At 42.8% G+C, this 19609-nt stretch overlaps 1 protein-coding gene across 1 annotated transcript in view; it reads left to right on the forward strand.

Moving 5' to 3' along the window:
- Positions 1-18501, forward strand: part of nkd1 (NKD inhibitor of WNT signaling pathway 1) — an 80374-nt gene extending 61873 nt beyond the window's left edge. The window contains exons 5-11 of the mRNA XM_063882658.1: positions 2635-2692; positions 6882-6985; positions 7199-7294; positions 9718-9865; positions 10904-10985; positions 12011-12138; positions 13325-18501. Coding sequence (XP_063738728.1) covers positions 2635-2692; positions 6882-6985; positions 7199-7294; positions 9718-9865; positions 10904-10985; positions 12011-12138; positions 13325-13848 — 1140 coding nt within the window. The 3' untranslated portion in view covers positions 13849-18501. The remainder of the gene's footprint in view (positions 1-2634; positions 2693-6881; positions 6986-7198; positions 7295-9717; positions 9866-10903; positions 10986-12010; positions 12139-13324) is intronic.
- The last annotated feature ends 1108 nt before the right edge of the window (positions 18502-19609 follow it).

Below are 19609 nucleotides of genomic sequence, written 5' to 3' on the forward strand. Positions count from 1 at the left end.
TGTACTAAAAACCTAGCAGACTATGGGAAAATGGCAAAAGCAAATATTTAGAAGTGTTTTTCTGCAACACATTTAGACTCTCTACCTGACATCATAACCCCTTTAAAGTACCTTTGTGGGGTTGCATGGAATAGAAAATACACACATCACCCGGTTAATAAAAATAGCATAAGGGATAAAAAGGTTTTAGTTTGCCACAGTTTATAAATTCATCTTTTCCTCCTCTCCTCGTGAATACATTTCTGTTGAGCAGTGAACCACTTTGCATGAAAGGAAAAAGGAAGTGTGCGTGTGTGTGAAGTAAAAAAAAGCATGTGGTGTTTTTTTCTTTACACTGACCAGAGACTCCCAGAGTAACCCTAGCGGACTAATAACACGCTCCCATCCATCACCACAGACAACGACCAATTAGTGCATTCCTTTTCCCTCCTTTTCTCATGTCTTGCTTAACCCCTCAAGATTTGGGAACATTCATCAAAACAACAGGAAAACATTCAAGATGCTGTGTGTGTGTACGTGTGTGCCAGTCAGCATGCATGTGTCTCTGTGTGTGTGTGGTATTGAAGGAATGTTAATTGTGGTGTGATTTTTCTTTGAGGATACGCGGGGAAAACCCAATGTAGCTTATTCCCTGTCGGTAAATGAGGCTACAGTCGGACAAATGACGCTTCTTGTAACTTTATCCAGTAACTATTTATCATCATTCTGTAATTTATATGATTTTAGCAGTGAGATATGTGGAACTGTACTGCAGACTGGAGCCTCTGATGACAACCAGTGTTTAACCTGTGACAGCTGTCTCATATGAAATGGCCCAATGCTTGATTTCAAATCAAACTTGAGCAGAAAACCACAAGCAAGGTTTACAAGGTTAATCTGGGTGAAATTGCTCTTAAAAAATAAGGATAAAGCTTTTATTGGAATTTAATCAATGTTATAAAAAGCCTTGAATGCTCAGACGGGACTGACAATTTTAAAAAGGTCTTCTTAGTTTATTTGTGTTGTAAAATAGCTATTTAAAATAAGTAACATACTGAATACCTCTTCATTTCTGGCACGCAAAGCAAGAAAGTGGAAACATTTCACATAACATGTGTCTTCAGTCTGACATCCAAAAGTCTCAAAAACGTATAAACATATTTTAAGAACCGAGTTATATCTCAACTATCCTCTGGCTGCAGTCTATAGTAACCATAATGTAATCATACAATCCTCCCACACACATATACACACACACACACACACACACACACACACACACACACTCACAGTTTATCCCGCATCCATCAGTGTCACACACACACACACACACACTCACACAGTTTATCCCGCGTCCATCAGTGTCACACACACACACAGTTTATGCTGTGTTCATCAGTGACACACACACACACACACACACACACACACACACACACACACACACACACACACACAGACACACACACACACACAGTTTATGCTGTGTTCATCAGTGACACACACACACACACACACACACACACACACACACACACACACACACACACACACACACACACACACACACACACAGTTAGTCCAGTGGTTGGCTGTATTCTCATCTTTAGGCCACACACAGCGCTGTGACCGTCTGAGGAGGGAGGGATCACACCATCTGACCTTATACCTCTAAGGATTACACAGAGATCCCCACTCATGCTGTCACAGCCTCACATCTGACACACACACACACACACACACACACACACACACACACACACACACACACACACACACACACACACACACACACACACACACACACACACACACACACACACACACACACACTACAGTACTCTGCTCAGAGCAGCGGTTTTATGGGCGTCAATCATCGATATTACTGTTAAACACGCCCTTTGACAGGAATGCTGTTAATATGTTCTGTCTCAGTCTGTGTGAATTTCATCTGGTTTTTGATGACTGACAGGAACATTTTCTCGTGGTAGTTTGGGGCGCATGGAAAGCTTTGAAATGAAGCCAGGCCCGGGTCTTTAAATGTGTGTGTGTATGTGTTGGACTACGTGCAAACGGATGTGTGCATGTATGTGTGGTTGTCAGCCAGTGAGTAATGGTTTTTTGGCCAGATGACTGCAATGCCACACGGATACCTGAGCCAGACTTTTCCACAGTGAAGCCGGGGATCACATGTCCCTCCAGCCTGCGTGGTATGCACCAACAGAAACAGAGGGGGCCCCGGGGCAAAACTGTTAAAAACAAGCCTGTGAACGCAGCGCTGCAACGATGTCCCGCCACCAAAATAGCCCTACTACCAGCCGTCTTTTCCCAGAATTCCCTGCTGGGCAGACGGCGGAGATTTAGATACTTCTTATTCTCCATTCTGTCTGCCGCTCTCATGCTCGTTTTGTTTCAGTCCTGCAATTACCATCCTCTTAAAACTTTCCGCTGCTCTTCAGGCTCGGAGTACACTTGTCAAACTTCATATATAGATTTACATACGCTGTAATTTTGATTTTGGGGCATGTCCATTCGTGTTGGAAGGCCTTGCTGTGGATTTGCATCGTTAAGGATGTTTATTTTTATGTGACAAAAATATGATACTTCTCCGTTATATGCTTTGAAAAAGTGATTTATGTCTTCTCCTCTCTCCAGGACTCTATGGATGAAGCATGTGCGCAGAGGATCGGCGATGAACACTACCGTCTAGAAGGTAAGACTGTCACTAAAGCTAAGCACATTTTTCAGATTTGAGTCTTTCATTATTTAGATTTGAATGAAAAACTCCCAGAAATATTGTTGCCTTCCCGGTGCTTTTGCAGTCCTCTGCTCCACACCCATGCTCTAAGCCCCAACAATGTGCTGATGAAGTCCCCTCTACCTTCCCTCCCGCCTCTCCACCTCCTCCGCCTTTCATCCGCCCCTTCCCCCCCTGTGGTGCTCTGCAAAGTGCCTCCATTCCTCCATGTTTTTTCCCCCGATGTGATGTGATCCTGGATTAAGAGCTCCAGGAGGAGAAAGTCTCTCCCTCCCATTTTAGAGGCAGGATGGAACGTGAGGCGAAGGCAGAAGTGAAGAGTTGCAAGAGATCAGCCTAGAGTTTGGAAGCGCGGCAAAAAAAAAAAGACTTTGATTTCAGCTCTGCTTCACTTGGTAATACAGCGACAAGAAATAACACGACTGAAATATGGAGTATGAAATCATTTTAAGTCATTGGGATGAACCCAACACAAGCTTTAAGACAAATTAAATCACGCTGTTCTGTTTATTCTCAGTGATTTCAAGCCACAACTAATCCCTTTAATAGAAACACTATATTTTCCACCATATAGACTTTCTTAATCAAACGTTTAAGTCAGTATTGCAAACTCAGTCGCTTAAACCTAGCAAAGCGAGGCAAGAGAACTGTCAGAATACCAGGGGGGTGAATACAGGTTTTTGTGACTATCCAACTTCGAAATTGTTGACTAAGTTGAGTGATATTGAAGTTGATTCATCTGGCTGTTTTCATGCTTTAGGGGTTTCCTTTAGAGGGAGATATGTACGTGATATTTAGTCTTTTACTCTGCAAAAACGGCAGCTTCTGAAATTCAGAGATTCCCTGTTTAACATCATAATGAAGGTCAAATATTTGGGATTTGTATTGACTAAATAATGCACTTTAGTCTATAAAAGGTCAGAGCATAGTAAACAATGTCCATCCCATATCTCAAACAATAAATCGATTGATTGAAAGCCCTTTTCACATTTGAGTCTCCACGCTACCGGTCAGGAAGTAGCAACATGATTATGAATATAAGTGCCTTGCTCAGAACGGAAATGGTGAAAGGAACACATTTGGAAGCATATTTTGAGAGGTTTAGTTTCTCGCCCAAGGATACATCTACCTTTTTCAACCACAGCCAAAGGGGAAAAAATAAGCAGTTCCTCAAATTTAGGCCAGTTTTGTTTAAAACAGTAGCCTAGCTAAGCTGAGTGTGAGTGCTCGCAGTGTGTGACATCCTTCCCATACGTTAGTCCGTGTGTGTGTGTGTGTATGTGTGTGTAGTGTAGTGTGGCTGTTGGCGAGGGTACCGGCTCGGCTGCCCTCGTCGCGCCCCTCAGATCTGATGTGCAGCCAATCCTCCGGCTCGGCTCGTCTCATAAAGAGTCGGCTTATGTCTGTGTCGGGGAGGGGGGCTGGGGGGAGAGGAGGGTGATAGCAGATTACTGTAACTCCTCCCGGCATTTCATTAGCTCCGAGATAAGCATCTCACCACCGTATTGAGCCGGCTACGGAACAGATTTGCCCTCGTACACAATTTTCCCTTTGAGCAACTCAGACGATCAAACAGCGGGACCCCGAATGCTGCTCCTCTCCAAAAAGTTGGTAAAAAGCTCCCTGGGATGATGCCTTTCATTTTTGGCATTTCCCACCCCCCCCACCCAGGGATGAGACAGGTCCGCTTTGATCTGCTTTGGATCGGGAGGAAAGAAATCGGGCTGTTGTGTCTGCTCCGTTGGCGAGCAAACAAACAGTGTTTCAGATTTGACTCGGCTTAATTAATTAGTGATTCTGTTTTACAGCCGGTCTGATCTGCTTCCAAAAGGTTTGAGAAGAAAACTTCAAAGTGTGGTGGAGGAGGGGTGTGGTGTGTGTGTGTGTGTGTGTGTGTGTGTGTGTGTGTGTGTGCAGCCTGCAGGACTGTGATTGGATGAAGAAGCAGTGGGGGTGATGCTATTGCTAAGCTAACGGTGGATCATACAGGGTTGGTGGTTGTGCAAAGGCTGTAGCAAGCTCCTGAAAATAAACATAAATACAGGGATGGAGCAGCGAGATGTCTGGGTCACTGTAACTGATCGAGGCTTGCAAAGGAGCCGACGTGTTCCCCTCCTAAATCTCACTTACATGTCGCGTGTATCCGAGGTTTCACGTGTCAAACAAACGCTGGATTTCAAAGCAGAGGAGGATATCCGGTGGCGTTAGGTCTGGGCCGACATCCAGCGCTGAAACTCAAACGTTGGGGCGGACGTCGGGTTATTAAAGTCCACCAGGGTAGACTACCTTAAATAAGTGCCATCCAAAAATAAACCACCATTCCCTGAGGCCAGAGGCATTGACCCCCCCCCCCCCCCCCCCCCCCCCCCCCACAACACAGTTTATGAAGTATAGAGTAGCTCTCTGATTGTACGAAAATACAGGGTGGGGGAAATCTGGCGGTGATGCTTTCACATCTGGGGCACACTACAATAGATTTTCCGCGCTCGCTGCCAGGCCTAGAGGGTACACACCTGAGAAGAGCATATACTGAATAAAGTGCATTATTGTAACTGCTTTGGACTCGATTCTTAATCTTAACATACATATTTGTGATTAGTCCGGATTAGTCATTCATGTCCAAGCAATATTAGTTTAATAATTTGAATATCCTTGAATGAATTGATATTAAATCATGTACCTAATCGGGAAATCAGTGCAATAGTGAGCATCCTTTCACATATTTCCTTGGCTTATAATATGTGGTGTATTCAGTTCTTCACCAGTGGAGGAACGATCACTCCGACTTCTTGGGTCAAAGGAGTTTATACTTTATTCGTAAAGATAGAAATACTACACACATGCAAAATATCCTACAGTATACACATAAGGTATGAATACATGCATTTATGGAGAGGTATCATAGGCAAAACAACTGCCATGCTTATCTAAAAATGGGTGTAGTGACGTAATTAAAGCTGTCAGATAAAAGTACGGAAAGAAAAGTTCAATATCTGCCTCCAAAATGTAGTGGAATGTATGTGTAAAGTAGAGTGAAATGGAAAGGAACGTATTACTTCTGTCACCAGTATGCTCTCAGTCTGAATCCTGTCTGTGTTTCAAAGAGTAAAACAGTGCACTTTGACTTCTATGGTATAGGAAAGCCAGTCGCTCTCTGGCTGTGAGCGTAAGAGCTTGTGACGGATTAGTCCTCCCTCCGGACCGTCTGACTTTACCGTATGTCTGGATGGTAATTTCTGCTGAATGTCACTCTATAACGTGATGAGCTCCCAGAGGTCTCCACACGCCTTTTGATGTTCACATGCTGTTTCCAATCCTCCAGTTATATCCCAATGTCACATAACCACCTACTATTCACGTTTCAGGCATGTAGAGTCATTCAGTTCCATGTTTCACATCCCACTGGGAACCCATTGCGTTATATATATTCTATATACTGTAGTGGAAGAAGTGTCTGGATCCTATGCTTGAAAAGCACTGAAACCACACTGTAAAATGACTGTGTTACAGCTCCTGCTTTGTTTATGTTAAAGTAATAAGTATAATAAGCCAAATGTACTTAAGTATTACATGTAATGATAGAAAGTGTTATCATTTCCTGGTTTTAAAAGCTGCATAATGTAAAGAAAATGTGCTTTTTTTGTTTGCCTTCACGGATTTAGTCATTATATGGATATTATTGATCAAATATATGATTGAAGGCCCCAATAGTCAACCCTGTGTGAAATTAGACCATTTTTTCACCCTTTTCTGGTATTATCCCACCTTTTTTAAGTACTACCTACAAGTTAAGCACTTTTGAGCAGCCCTAAAAATATTAATATTTAAAGTTTGTGATACTCTTCATGCGTTTTTGCTGCCTCGGAATATATATCCTTTGCATTCATAGTGGTGATATTAATATTTAAATACTATTTCAACGTTCATGCAGTCAGACAAAAACTGAGGAGTTTGACGTGGGTTCATTTCCACTTGAATGTGTGACACATCTTAATTGCGGCTTCCATACTGGGAAGTGGAAGCTTACAAGAAACACTTGAAGGCGACGACATATCCTAAGGTTACCACTGCGCCCAGCGTTCCCATCCTCAGGCTCTGACTTTTATCTTTGTGTGTGTGTCTCTGTGTGTGTGTGTCGCTGCAGTGGCTTTACCCCCGGAAAAGACAGACAGCTGCTGTGTGGAGGAGAAGATGCAGCAGAGGGGCAGCCAATCCCCCGCAGGGCTGCAGAAACAGCTCCAGTTTGAAGTGAGTGTCGACAGCCAACAGGACGTTTATTACCCCCCCCCCCCCTCTGGATGAAACTGGGGCGATGGCGACACACACACACACACACACACACACACACACACACACACACACACACACACACACACACACACACACACACACACACACACACACACACACACACACTTGCACGCTGGATGACACTGATGGTTGATATCTGGTCTGTTTCAGGAGTTGGAGTGTGCGGTTTCTGTGGAGGAGGATAACCGGCAGGAGTGGACCTTCACCCTCTACGACTTTGACAACAACGGCAAAGTCACCAGAGAGGTAATGACCTGGATAAATAAGCCTTTGATGAATAAATGATCACACAGATAAGTGAAACAGACAATGGGATTCATGCAAGAATCTTTATACAAACACATTTCCTTTCTTATTTTGTATTCATTGATTTCTGGGATTCACACGTTTGTTGTTATTTTTCTTTTCTTGAGTCAAATTACAAATCATGCACACTCTTATACTCCAGAGTATTTGCACACAACAGTAAGAACCATTATTCAGCACACCTTGTTAAAAGCTGATATTGTTTGTTGAGAGCATTTAGTGCATCTGGAGTTGATTTCACCGAAAATACAAGAGCAATTTAAGAGAATGTTGCCTCCAATAAATACGAAAAAACAAACATTCAAACATCTCAAAACATCCATCATATCAATTTCATCATAAAAGCTGTCGATTTTATTGCATTCAACAACAAAACGTTAAACCAAACTCCCTCTTTTTTGGTATAAGAATGAATTAATAAACTTCAAATTGTTTCCCCGTTTCTCCAAACCCCGAAAAAAGAAGAGAGAGAAGTTGAACGCCTCTTATGTGCATGAGCCCCAAACAAACCTCCAAACGTCCTTCTTTTTTATCAGCTCACTTGATGAATGCTCAAACTTAATTTATGACCAAGAATAAAACAATATACTAAGCTTTTAGCTATTAAACACCCTCCGTTTGGGTACAGAAATGAATCAATTACAGCCCCCTCAATTGTAAATGCTCCCATCACCGCACCCCAAAAAGAAAGCAAGGATAGAAGTGCCTCTAACTTAACCTCCCTGCTCAGAACTGGATCCAGCGACATGTGCGTGCCTCCGCTCCTGCGAGTTACCTTGTGACTTGCCTCTGCCTGATGCAGATCTGAGAGAACATCCAGAAAGGCCCGTGTTTTTTGAGCTCGACTTGAAACAGCGCAAAGACTCTGGAGCTGTCCTCTGTGCGGTAGGAGCTGCCGTGTTTTTGGCATCGCCTGTGGCTTCATGGCTCGTGAGACGGCAGGCGGCAGCTTGGAGGGGGAAGGAAACGCTTTCTTCTGCAACTCTTTTCTTTTTTCATCCCTTCATACAAATAAAAAAAGAGCAGGGAACCAAAAATGACACAGGAAGCTTTTATTTTATACTTTTTTGTTCCCAAACCAGTATGTGGAACCGTCCCTAAAGAATTCATGGTAGTTTTTCTCAGTGCAGATCAGGCTGTTAGCGTTGTTAGCGTTAGCGCAATTCTGTCAAAGGAGCTTTTTTATGGTGAAGCTGTGTTACCTTCTAAAGTAAAAACACTAATGAGATTTGGGATACTGTGCGAGTCATTTTGCATCCACGCCTGGTGACATTTTTAAAGGACAATTAGGTTTTGGTTTTGCTAGAAAAACATCCAGCACAGTTGCTAACACCCAAGTCATTATCTCAGTATGGGGTAGAAAAACATCCATACGTGCAAAAAAGAGTATTAAATGTGCAAATATGGCCAGTTTCCTGGTTTAAAAAGTGAGCAAGGCACCACTTTTCGCATGTGAATGTGCCTTTAAGTGTGATTGAGTTTATATTTACATTTATTCGAAAGTGTACACGTGTGCAGGCGTAATTTCAGACATTTAGAGGACATTGAGGAGTAGAGGAAGTGCAGTGTGCAGCAGGACTCACATCAGGCTTGACATCTCCCGTCAGTCTCTCCCGCTTGCACCAAGACGCTGTTTCTTTTTATACGTTTCTAACTCTTCTTTAAAACCTGTCTGACGGTTTCAACTTGGAAAGCTGAACTAAAACAACTGACATCAGTGAGAGCCTCTGATCGCTGTGTCACTAACATGACGCATATCATAGAGTATAGCACAACGATCCAGAATTCAAACAGTAAAGTGAATGGTCTCCTATAGGTTCCTTTTTGTCGTGTTTTTGCACATCTGCACATCACCTAGTATCTAAACATGTTAGGAACAAAACGTCTTGTTTTCACAGTCCCCAAACACTATGTCGAACGGCATGAAGAGCATCTTAATATCAGATTTAGATTCATATATTTTATGTGCTAATAATAAGCATTTTATGATGAAGAGTCTTCACGCCGAACATTAGCCACCTTTAGCTTAGCGGTGGTGACGTCGTCAGACCGTGATGTTGTTTGTTTTTGGCCAAATGTTAGCCTTTTACATCTGAAGATTAATTTACTCTTCAAAAACATAAAGTGGTGTTAATGTGTGGAGATTATCCTTCTATGCTAGAGCTGTAAGTATCATAATCGTGTTTGCCACAAATGTTGTTATCTGCAATATTCCAAAATCCAATGGAAAAATCTCATTGATATTAGAGGGAGTCCTTTCAATGCTAACTTCTGGGTTAGCCTACCAAATACGCCCTCAACCCATTGAAGCCGTGCATCAGAGAGACCAGATTAAACTCACCTCCATCCCTCCTCTCCTGCAGGATATCACCAGCCTGCTCCACACCATCTATGAGGTGGTAGACGCCTCCGTCAACCACTCCCCCAGCAGCAGCAAGACGCTGAGGGTCAAGCTGTCGGTGGCTCCCGACTGCAGCCAGCGGTGGAGAAGTTGTACGCAGGGAGCGGCAGGTAATGCTCCCATTAACGCAGTGGGCGGAGGCGCGGGTGGTGGTGGGGGGGAACAGAGGGGCGTTTTGGGGTCCCCCTTGTGTTGCGTGCTGTCAGCTCACCCAGAGATGTGTTTGTTGTCGTGCAGAAAGGCGCCCGCTTCAGGCCTGTCAGAGCTTTGTTCCTCGCAGTGTCGGCGTCGCTCCATCTCTCCCACTCAATGGGGTTCATTTTTAATGATGGGGGGGGGAGTGACAGAGCTAAGAGAGGGCCCCCCTCCCTCAGCGCCTTCAAATACACTGAAAGAAACCTTAAGAGATGTGCCGAGTCCTTTTGATAACCACAGCCATTTTTCTTTCCTCCAAAGCTCCCTTTTTTGCCTCTCCTCCTCCTCCCCCCCACCCCGTCACAGAGCTGCCGGGAAAATATAGCAACTTAACTTTTCTCAGTGACGACTCGGTAAACAAGTGGAAAAATATCTCCAAAAAGTATATATTCCTGTGTGTGTACGTCCTTTTGTTACGGCTATAAATATCCATCAGGAGATTCAAACAGAGCGAGCTTTGAAACCATCGCCGCTTGCCTTCATGCTAATTTGAAACTGCATCAGATCTCGCGTCCTTAATAAACATTTTCTGAAGTCGGCATGTTTTTTTTTTTTCTTTCTCTCATTCCATGCCTTATAAGAGGCTGGGGGTTGAAAATAGAATAAATGAAGCCTTGTTGTGTTTCCTTTTCTATAGATCTTCAAAGTAAAACCCCAAAACAAAGGTTGCTTTCGTCTGAGGCTTGTGACTGTTGTCGTGTGTGTGTGTGTGTGTGTGTGTGTGTGTGTGTGTGTGTGTGTGTGTGTGTGTGTGTGTGTGTGTGTGTGTGTGTGTGTGTGTGTGTGTGTGTGTGTGTGTGTGTGTGTGTGTGTGTGTGTGTGTGTGTGTGTGTGTGTGTGTGTGTGTGTGTGTGTGTGTGTGTGTGTGTGTGTGTGTGTGTGTGTGTGTGTGTGTGTGTGCGCTCTGTGTAGCTCTCTTTGATAATAGCCTCCTGTCTTTCACACATACACAGACATGTCCCACCCCAGAGAGAAAAGTGACAAGTGCATAGAAGACCCCAAGAGTGCAGACAAGAAGACTCGAGCTCTCATAAGGTAAACATCCCCCCCCCCCCACACACACCCCCCCTCAAAGATTCAATTGTTAAAAGTCTTTTGTGCCTAAAAGAAAAAGAATAATATGAGCTTTATTATTATTATATTCTTTCTTTGTCATTCATTTTATTTTTGGAGACACAGCCTCACAAAAACCCGCTGTATATGCTACGGTATTTTATTCTGCTGACCCTCGTTTATTTTTATTCACATGTATGCATTTTACTCGCAGCATTATTTCTTTTGCACTGTTTGATTGAACTTTTTCTTTCTTTTGTTGGGTATATAACATGTTTCATAGTTGGAGGACTCAATGGAAGTGGTTTTGATTATAATATTCAAATCAAATCCAATTTTACATCACTTTTCATTCACAAACTTCCTACAAATGAGTATGCCCTGGTTCCTAGATAACGAACAGAGAAACAAATGACTTGGATATTAATAGAAACTCTAAATAACATCAATAAAACCAATAAAATGTAAAATAAAAAAACAAGGATGAGCGTTTTTTTTCCCACCCTCGGGTCTTCTAAGAAGCTGTTTCACAATCTTGGGCTGTAAAAATAAAAAGACACTGTAGGTCTTTGTTCTCACTTTAGGAATAATTGAAAGGCTAGTACCAGACTTGAGTTTCTAGAGGGTTCATAGGTTAAAGAAAATGTCATAAATACCATTAAGAGCTTTAAAAAAAACAAAGTATTTTAGTTTTTTCACTTTTTATAACCTTCTCATTTAAAGTAGCAAAGAGTCGTGTGTTTTTTTGAGTACGGCTTCACACTTGGGATATTTATTAGTCCTCTAGTCTTCAATTAGCTTTCACCAAATGTACCTCCACAGTGCTGAGGAGGAATGACCAGCAGAGACTGAAAATCGCGAGTCTTAAAGCTGTGATTTTCCAGTCGTAATCTCTCTTCTTTTTACAATCACTGCCCCGATCATAAGGAGCACTCTCCAAACACTACCATACTAAGCCTCTCTGGCCAGAACTGCTTCCTAATGAGAGGTGCGGCTTGTGTCCGCAGGCGCCACCACAGCGACCACCACAGCCAGCCGGGCTGCCAGCGCCACTGTGTGGACGAGAACCTGGAGCGCAGGAACCACTACTTGGACCTGGCAGGCATCGAAAACTACACATCCCGCTTTGGAACCGGTGAGTGGACTCGGGGGGTGAAACACAGTGCCATGGCCCCTTTGAAGCTGCATCCAGGGGCCCTCATTACTGCGGCACCTGCTTGAAGCCATTAGACCGGACTACTGCGCTGCTCGCCAGTACAAACATCTGGGCGCAGGCAAGCACAATACATCAAGTGTTCGAGGCTGAAGCCCATCAGAGGAACGGGCTGTTGTGAGGGGAAATATTAGGGGTAATAAGCAGCAGCCTTGATCTGAGGGGCAGTGATGACATGTGATTATTTTAATGTCACTCCTGGTAGGAAAGTGCTAACAGAAACCTGCTCCCTGTCACTCTGAGTCAGGGTCATACACGGGATGAAAAGCTGCCCGAGTCCTATCATGGAGCTTTATACTGACTCTTTATTGGCATGCTTTGGGCACAGTCATCTGCACATTATGGGTTAGTTTTATCCCCTTGTTTTCCAGGGTTTCACATACACATGTAATACATTCTGCGAAGCTCGGTGGAAGGATTGTTGTTCCTCTGCAACCTTTCCTCCCAAATTCCTTGCACCATAATGCCAATTGCACTACTTTATTGCACACTGACTTTTTCCTTTTTCTATATTAAATAAATTGTATGTTGCATTGTTGGAGGAGCCTTGGACTTATGATTTCCATCGCCAAAACTAAGCACCACAACTATTTTGTTTTTCCAACATTTTTAAGTGTTACTTCTGTGATAGTTTGGTTTTCATTTTAATAACAGCGCAGGGATGTTTCGATCCCAACTAAATGATTGGATTTGATGGGCTCACAGCCATGAAACTTTATTTAAACATTCAAAAGCAACATCCTATAAGCCAAATTTAGCCTCAAATACAGAAAATTCTAATATGTTTTCCCCAGAAACCAGCCACTAATGCGCCATGATGTCTACGGCACTGCTTCATTTGTTTTCTTTGTGCTGTCAATAGATTCAATCGATGTAAACGCCTTAATCACAATAATCATCTGTGAGTAATCACGATTCATCACAAGTTTAAAATATTAGAATAGATCTAACAAATACATATATCATGGTATTGTAATAAAGAAATGCACGACAAACTGTATTTTTCTTAACCTGTGCGAGTGTTACCGTTAACAGTTTTATTTTGTTGAATTGCTGCCGAATCAGGATTCTGCTTTCTCAGTTTTAATAAAATACTGTTTCCTTCCAGCCCCCACCGCAGAGCCGACGAAGGCCGAGCCTCAGACACGCCCATCCAACCAGACTCGCTCCCGCTCCCATGAACCAGAGAACGGCCACTCCCACCCACACCACCGCCGCCTGCACACCGTCGTGGACACTGTTTCTCCGGAGAGCCTCCACCCCGCCCGTACGCGAGTCCAAGACTCGGGCAAACACGGCATCCGCTCTCCTAAGACCCACAGCCGTACGCCCCCCGCGCAGATCAGCGGCAAGCTGATGAGAAGCAGAGGCGTCCCCCCTCCCACGGTCCTCCCCAGCCAAACCCCCCCTCACCAATCCTCAGCACCGTACCGCAAACACAAGCAGCGGTCCAAGGAAACCTACAGGGCTTTGAATTCTGTGGCTCCGGGACAAATGGTGGAGAAGGAGCAGGTGCGGGACCTGCCCAGTGTGCTGCTGTACGAGGGGGGGCTGGCACAAGTGGTGCAGCGGCATGAGCACCACCACCACCATGAACACCATCACCACTACCACCACTTTTACCAGTCCTGAATTTACACCTTGTTTAGGAGACCTCAGCACTCCTGCAGTCCCAGAAAAAAAAAAAGACAAGCAGGCGAACAGACTGCAGCGTCCTCCTCAGTGCCTTTGTAGTGGGCACAGGACATGGGGGGGGGGGAGAGGAGGATCATGGGAAGGGTGTCCCAGTGCTGAGAGGTTTATAATCAGTGTTATGAAGAGGTTGGTCAGACATGCGGGAAGCTCGGGTGTGCAACAGGGCAGCGATTCGGGGCCACTGCAGAGCCAGAACTGAGGATAATGGCTGGGGTTCAAGCGATACACGGAGGGTTGATTTGATAAATTATTCAAATATCTCCTCCTTTGACGCTGTAATCCTCCCACCTGATGACTGTACGGCTCCAAACAAGCGCCACAACCTTCCAGACCACTAAGCCAAAAGGTTTTTAAGGACAAGGAGGGACGGGAGGAAGAGAGACTGTGATGTAAAGATGAAAATATATGAAGGAGTATAGGTGAGCAGGGCATAGTGTGTATTTGTGTGTGTGTGTGGGCGTAGCAAGAGTGTGTATGTGTGTATGTGAGTGTCACGACACTGGTGTCTGTTGAAAACCACTTGAAGTGCGCTCATGGGTGCGTGAGTATTTAAAGCAGGCTGTCAGGCAGGTTTTGTTTTGTTGACGATGAAAATGAAGATTCAAGCACGCAACCCGTAAGCAACAATGGGAAAGGAAAAATGTTAAAAAGGAACAAAAAAAGAACAGAGATCCCAAATCCGCTGCTACCTCTAATTTTATCCTAATTGTTGTTGTAATACTTTGAATAAGCATTCAGAGGTTATTTTCAAATGACTTCTAAACACTTTTTAAAATCGTAATCTGCAGTACTGACGTTTGAAAAAGCTCATTTTCTTAACTAACGTTGACTGTACATAAGGTATATATTGTTATCAATTTTATAAGCTTTATTGATAATGTGATATCTTTGTATTCACTATCTGAAGCTTTGATGTGTGTTTTGCTTCACAGCCGCATTTTCTAAGACCACTAGGAGCCTCATTATGACTAAAAAATGTACAACTGTATCTCAAACTCTCTGTCATTCTCCCTCGGTTTCCACTTCCTCACCATGTGGTTAGATATTTAAAAAGTGATCTGGTTAATGACTGAAATCTCAACTCTCAACAATGCTGTTCTGGAGCTCGACATCTCCTCACATCCAGGTGTTTCAAAGACTTTAAGCGTCACTGTGCTACACATTTAAATTGTTTAAGAGCATACTTTTTTAAAGAATCATGTCAACAATACAGAATACTAGCTGTCAATATTTAACGGTCGTCATGCTGTTTATGAAGACTGTGACGTTCTAGTGTGTGGGTTCTACAAAAAGATGAATCCCTAAAAACAGAACTAGGGATGGTGTTATCGCGACATCAGGTCTCCAGTAGAGGCTCCAGTTATGGACCGGGCCTTCTGTTTGCATGATTATAAATCCAGGTACATCCAGTCAGTTAGAGGTTCATTCATCAGCGTGAAGTTTGTCCCTGTGAGGGCCCGTGTCCAAGCCTTTTTCTGCTTCTTTTTCCAAATGTTTCCAAAGAGGAATGAGCACATGCTGTCCGGCCGCCTCGAAAGAAAGCGCTGCACCTAACGTAATAATTTTGTGCGGCCGCTCTGAGCACTATTTCAACTTTTCGAAATAGACACCCCTGTAGAAATTGGAGGAGAAGCCTGTTTTTGAACGTGTCTCTTGGACGCAAACTTTCATAAAAAAATACAGAAAAAAAGCCAATTTGTTGAATCCGATTAACCAGCAGACCCTGAATGTTGCTGCTGAAAAGTTCATGACATTTATTCCCAAATCCGGATTGTCCTCCTTGCTATACGGCTGTAATATTGAGCTGAGAGTGTGAGAGAAGCCACTCGCAGTCGGTTGTATTGGTAAAAAAAAAAAAGTCAAACAGATATATGTTGGCACAAACGGATAGTGAAATCCAAGGTGGCGATGCTAGTTTGTCATTCAACAGCAGATATACGTTGTCAAGATATGATTGTCTTAGAAACGATAAAACAAGGCGATGGCAGCAGCACCTTTGGGTATTTATGCAGAGAAATATCCAGCTTCCTCATACTCAAACTTTGGAGTTGCTCAGCTGATGTTGGATGTATGTTCTCTAGGCTTCCTCTGGCACTAAATCGTATCCACTCCGGTGTCTTTGGTCCCTCGTCCTGGCCCGGGGTCACGCCGCGCCCATCATCCCGGCCCCCGGCTGTCAGCAGGTCTTTCACCGTGCCGCCATGTGGCCTCAGAGCTCAGCCAACAGGGCTCTGTTTGTGGTGCGGCGGGGCCTCGGCTCCATTCAGCTGTCTCATTCCTCTGGTGCTGGATGACACTGGGCCCGGCCTGCAGTCTCCACTTCACCCATAACTCACCACTGCTGCTGCTGTGCTGCCAGCACCGGGGACCGTCTGCTGGTGCTGGGACAGGAAGCTGCTCTAAACATCGCACTGTTTACACCAACAACAACAAGCTAGGCAGCAAACAAAAAGCTGCAAATATAAAGGTGCTGATATTCTTTGATCAAGTATTTAAAAAGTGGCGTTAATACGTGGTGGTTATCCTGCAGAATAAAACGTCTAAGCATCCTAAACATTTTTTGCCTCAGAGCTTTTTTCAGTAATAATCTAATGGTAAAATCTAATTGGGTTTATGATTCATCTAAAGGACAGCCGCTGTACAGCCAGTGAACTTCCATACACCTTTATCCATACAGAAAAAATACATTATGATTGGTTATATCATTTATTTCTCAAACTGTTTCCATTTGTATAGTGAACAATATTCAAATGTCCATTAAAAACCCTCAAAACTTAAACTGCAAATAAAAAATGCTACCAGATTTTCCATTTGTGCTGATTTTTTAATTTATTTTTTGGGGAAAAAATGCTGTTTTTGAGCTATTTGAAAATCAAACCAAAAACAGAATTTCACTTTTCAAATTTTAAGTGAAAATTAAACATAAAAAGAATATTAGTTTGAGTCTCAATTTAAAGTGCATTCATTTTTCTTACAATAAAAAATACAAAGGAACAAACATTTAATATTACATTTCAAATCTTTTCTTTTTGAACAATAAACTTAACAAATATAATTGACCCCTCTTGTCTGTAACTATATGACCTTACCGTATGAAACGCCAACCTAGAGGAACCTTTTTGATAAATCCAGCAGAAGTTCTGATCTTTTGTGTCTTTTATTGTTCGTCTGCCATCTGCACTTGTTTACGATGAGCAGGAATGCAGTGAATGCGTCACAGCTGCAGGCCGTCCCGCTGCAGAGGCTCCACTCAGACGGGTCGTCCCGTGAGACCCGGAGCTGGAAACGGCATCATTCCCACCAAAGGTGGGGGGGTGGTCACAGTCCCAGCTGCGCTCCATGCCTCAGCTTCTTCACCTCACACTGCAGTTCCTGGACAACGAGTCAATGCTCTGACTCCTCGTCCATGGTTTACTCTCTCCAGGAATAGTGTGGATTCATGCCAAATGTAGGAAGTGTGGAACCGGTCGTGTGAGTCAGACGGTGTGCGTGTGGTCCTGCAGGGTGGTCCGATTGGACGCAGTGATTGAGGAGCTTCTGAAGGAATTTGGGTGAAAGCCTCGGTCACGTCACAATTTATAACCTTCACATTTTTCAATTTTATTTTGAGGTGCAAATAAAAGAAACACAAAAAATAATGAAATGAAAAAACAGGCTCACACACAATATGCTGTGTTAGGAGGATCCCTTCAACATTACAAACCCACTGTCTGAAACACTCACTGTAAACCAAACACACACACATGACTAATCCCTCTCTTTGTCAGAGCTAACTTTTTCCCATATCATGGTTTGTTGCGACACCTTGTTATGGTTCAATGGCAATATTCATTTCCCAAAATAAAAATAAAGCTTCTACCGGCCAGAACCCCTTTGTTGTAATGCCCTGCCTCACGTTCGTACAAATACTTGAACCCACATCAGAAAACTGCCCGCTAAAAGACATTTCCACACACAGTGATATGCCTTGCTCAAGAGCACTTTACAGAACTTGTTGAGAGTTGGTGAAAGCTGGTTTTTCTCAGTTTGGTCATGATAACAATTTGCTTTTGAAACCTTTTTCCCCTTGAGGCTACAACTGTCTAATGTCTTGTACTACTCTACAGCATTAGACATCAGAAAAACAATATTAAGGTTCCCAGCTTCATCTCTGTAAATGTTCCAAAATGTTTATTTTATATTTCTTTTTATTTAATTTTAAGATTGTCAATGCATTTTTCCTGTTGTATAAAATCTACAATATTCAAAGCCGCTCCTCCGGGTTAATGCAGTGTGCTTTGTAACATCATGCCATTTTTAGACCTGATGTATATAGCGGACTGCAGGAAGGACACCCAGCATCATGCTGAAAGAATATAAGGCTTATTTATAATCGCTGAATCGTTTCTCTGTCCGCGCGCAGACACGCGTTCACTTGTTGTTTGTTGTAAAGAAAGTTGTTCAGCACTAGCTGCCCCCCCCCTAATGTTTTTTCACTACTTTGTTTAGTTTATATAGATTGTATTTGATTAAATGCTTTATTTATTTGATAGCAGATCTGTGCCAAGGGAACGTACCCTTTTATTAAAGAATGAACCTGTTCCTTATAAACTCTGACTTCAGTGTGCCATTATTCATGGTGACGCACAACACCTGCAATGAATAATAAACAAACACACACAAATACACAAAAACAACGTGCAGAAGCCCGAAGGGGACAGTTTACATATCATAATTAGTTAACTTGGAAGTGTAATTCCACAATTGCTTTATAATTATCCACATATGTTGGCAATTTGAGCTAGAATAAATATGAAGATGCGTATTTCCTCTGTACTGTAGATAATATTTGGATATTGAATCAAATTTAAAATGCAAGAAAACAATAAAGCCTTGTTTTCCATCTAGTGAAGATTATTTAAGTGCCAATTAAAATAGAAATGCCACTAATGAAATCAAAACAACCGTCGGCGTTTCATTCTCATCTTGGGACTTCCATACACTGCCATGTGGATCTTTCTTTATGAACTTTTGAACCGCTTAGTTGGAGGTTATCACAACCATTTTAGGATGTGTGTGCACATTCAATAGGTGCACAGAGTCACTGGAAGGCCTCCACCATCCCTCAGTGGGGAAAAAACCTACCTGAAACTTTTTTTTGACAAATTTGCACGAGATTTTCTAGATTTCTAGCGTTATAAACTTATGTTGTCTATGTTTAATTTGTTCAGAAATATCAACTATTTGTGGTTTTCCATTAAAAACTGTGTTCTTCCTGTACACACAAACCATTAGCAAACCCACAGTGAAACCCTACCCGCTTTTTTTAGTGTCTCTTTTCCATTTATCTCCTCTTTCATCCCTAATTTCCAGGAAGTCAGCTCATGTGATGTGAAGGGACGTGACTAAAGCTCCTCTGTATCTTCACCGTCAAATTTCCAAATGGAAATGCAAGATAACAAAGTAGCATAATGTTTCTACTCCTTCAAGCATTATTTAAGTCACAATTAAGAAGAAAATGCAACTTTTGAACAAAATGAAAACAGCTTTCCACATTTCATTTTAAGCTGACTTGCTGAGAAAAAGATGAGAAGATTGACGAGTGATTTAAAAGTTCAGTTTTGAACATTTCAACAGTTTATTACAATGTTGTTTTGGGACGTTGGTGCTTAATTATTATGCGACATATCCTACACCTGTTCGCAGTTAAATTAGGGGG

Source organism: Eleginops maclovinus, chromosome 4, assembly GCF_036324505.1.
Source record: "Eleginops maclovinus isolate JMC-PN-2008 ecotype Puerto Natales chromosome 4, JC_Emac_rtc_rv5, whole genome shotgun sequence".
In the NCBI taxonomy this organism is placed as follows: Eukaryota; Metazoa; Chordata; class Actinopteri; order Perciformes; family Eleginopidae; genus Eleginops; species Eleginops maclovinus.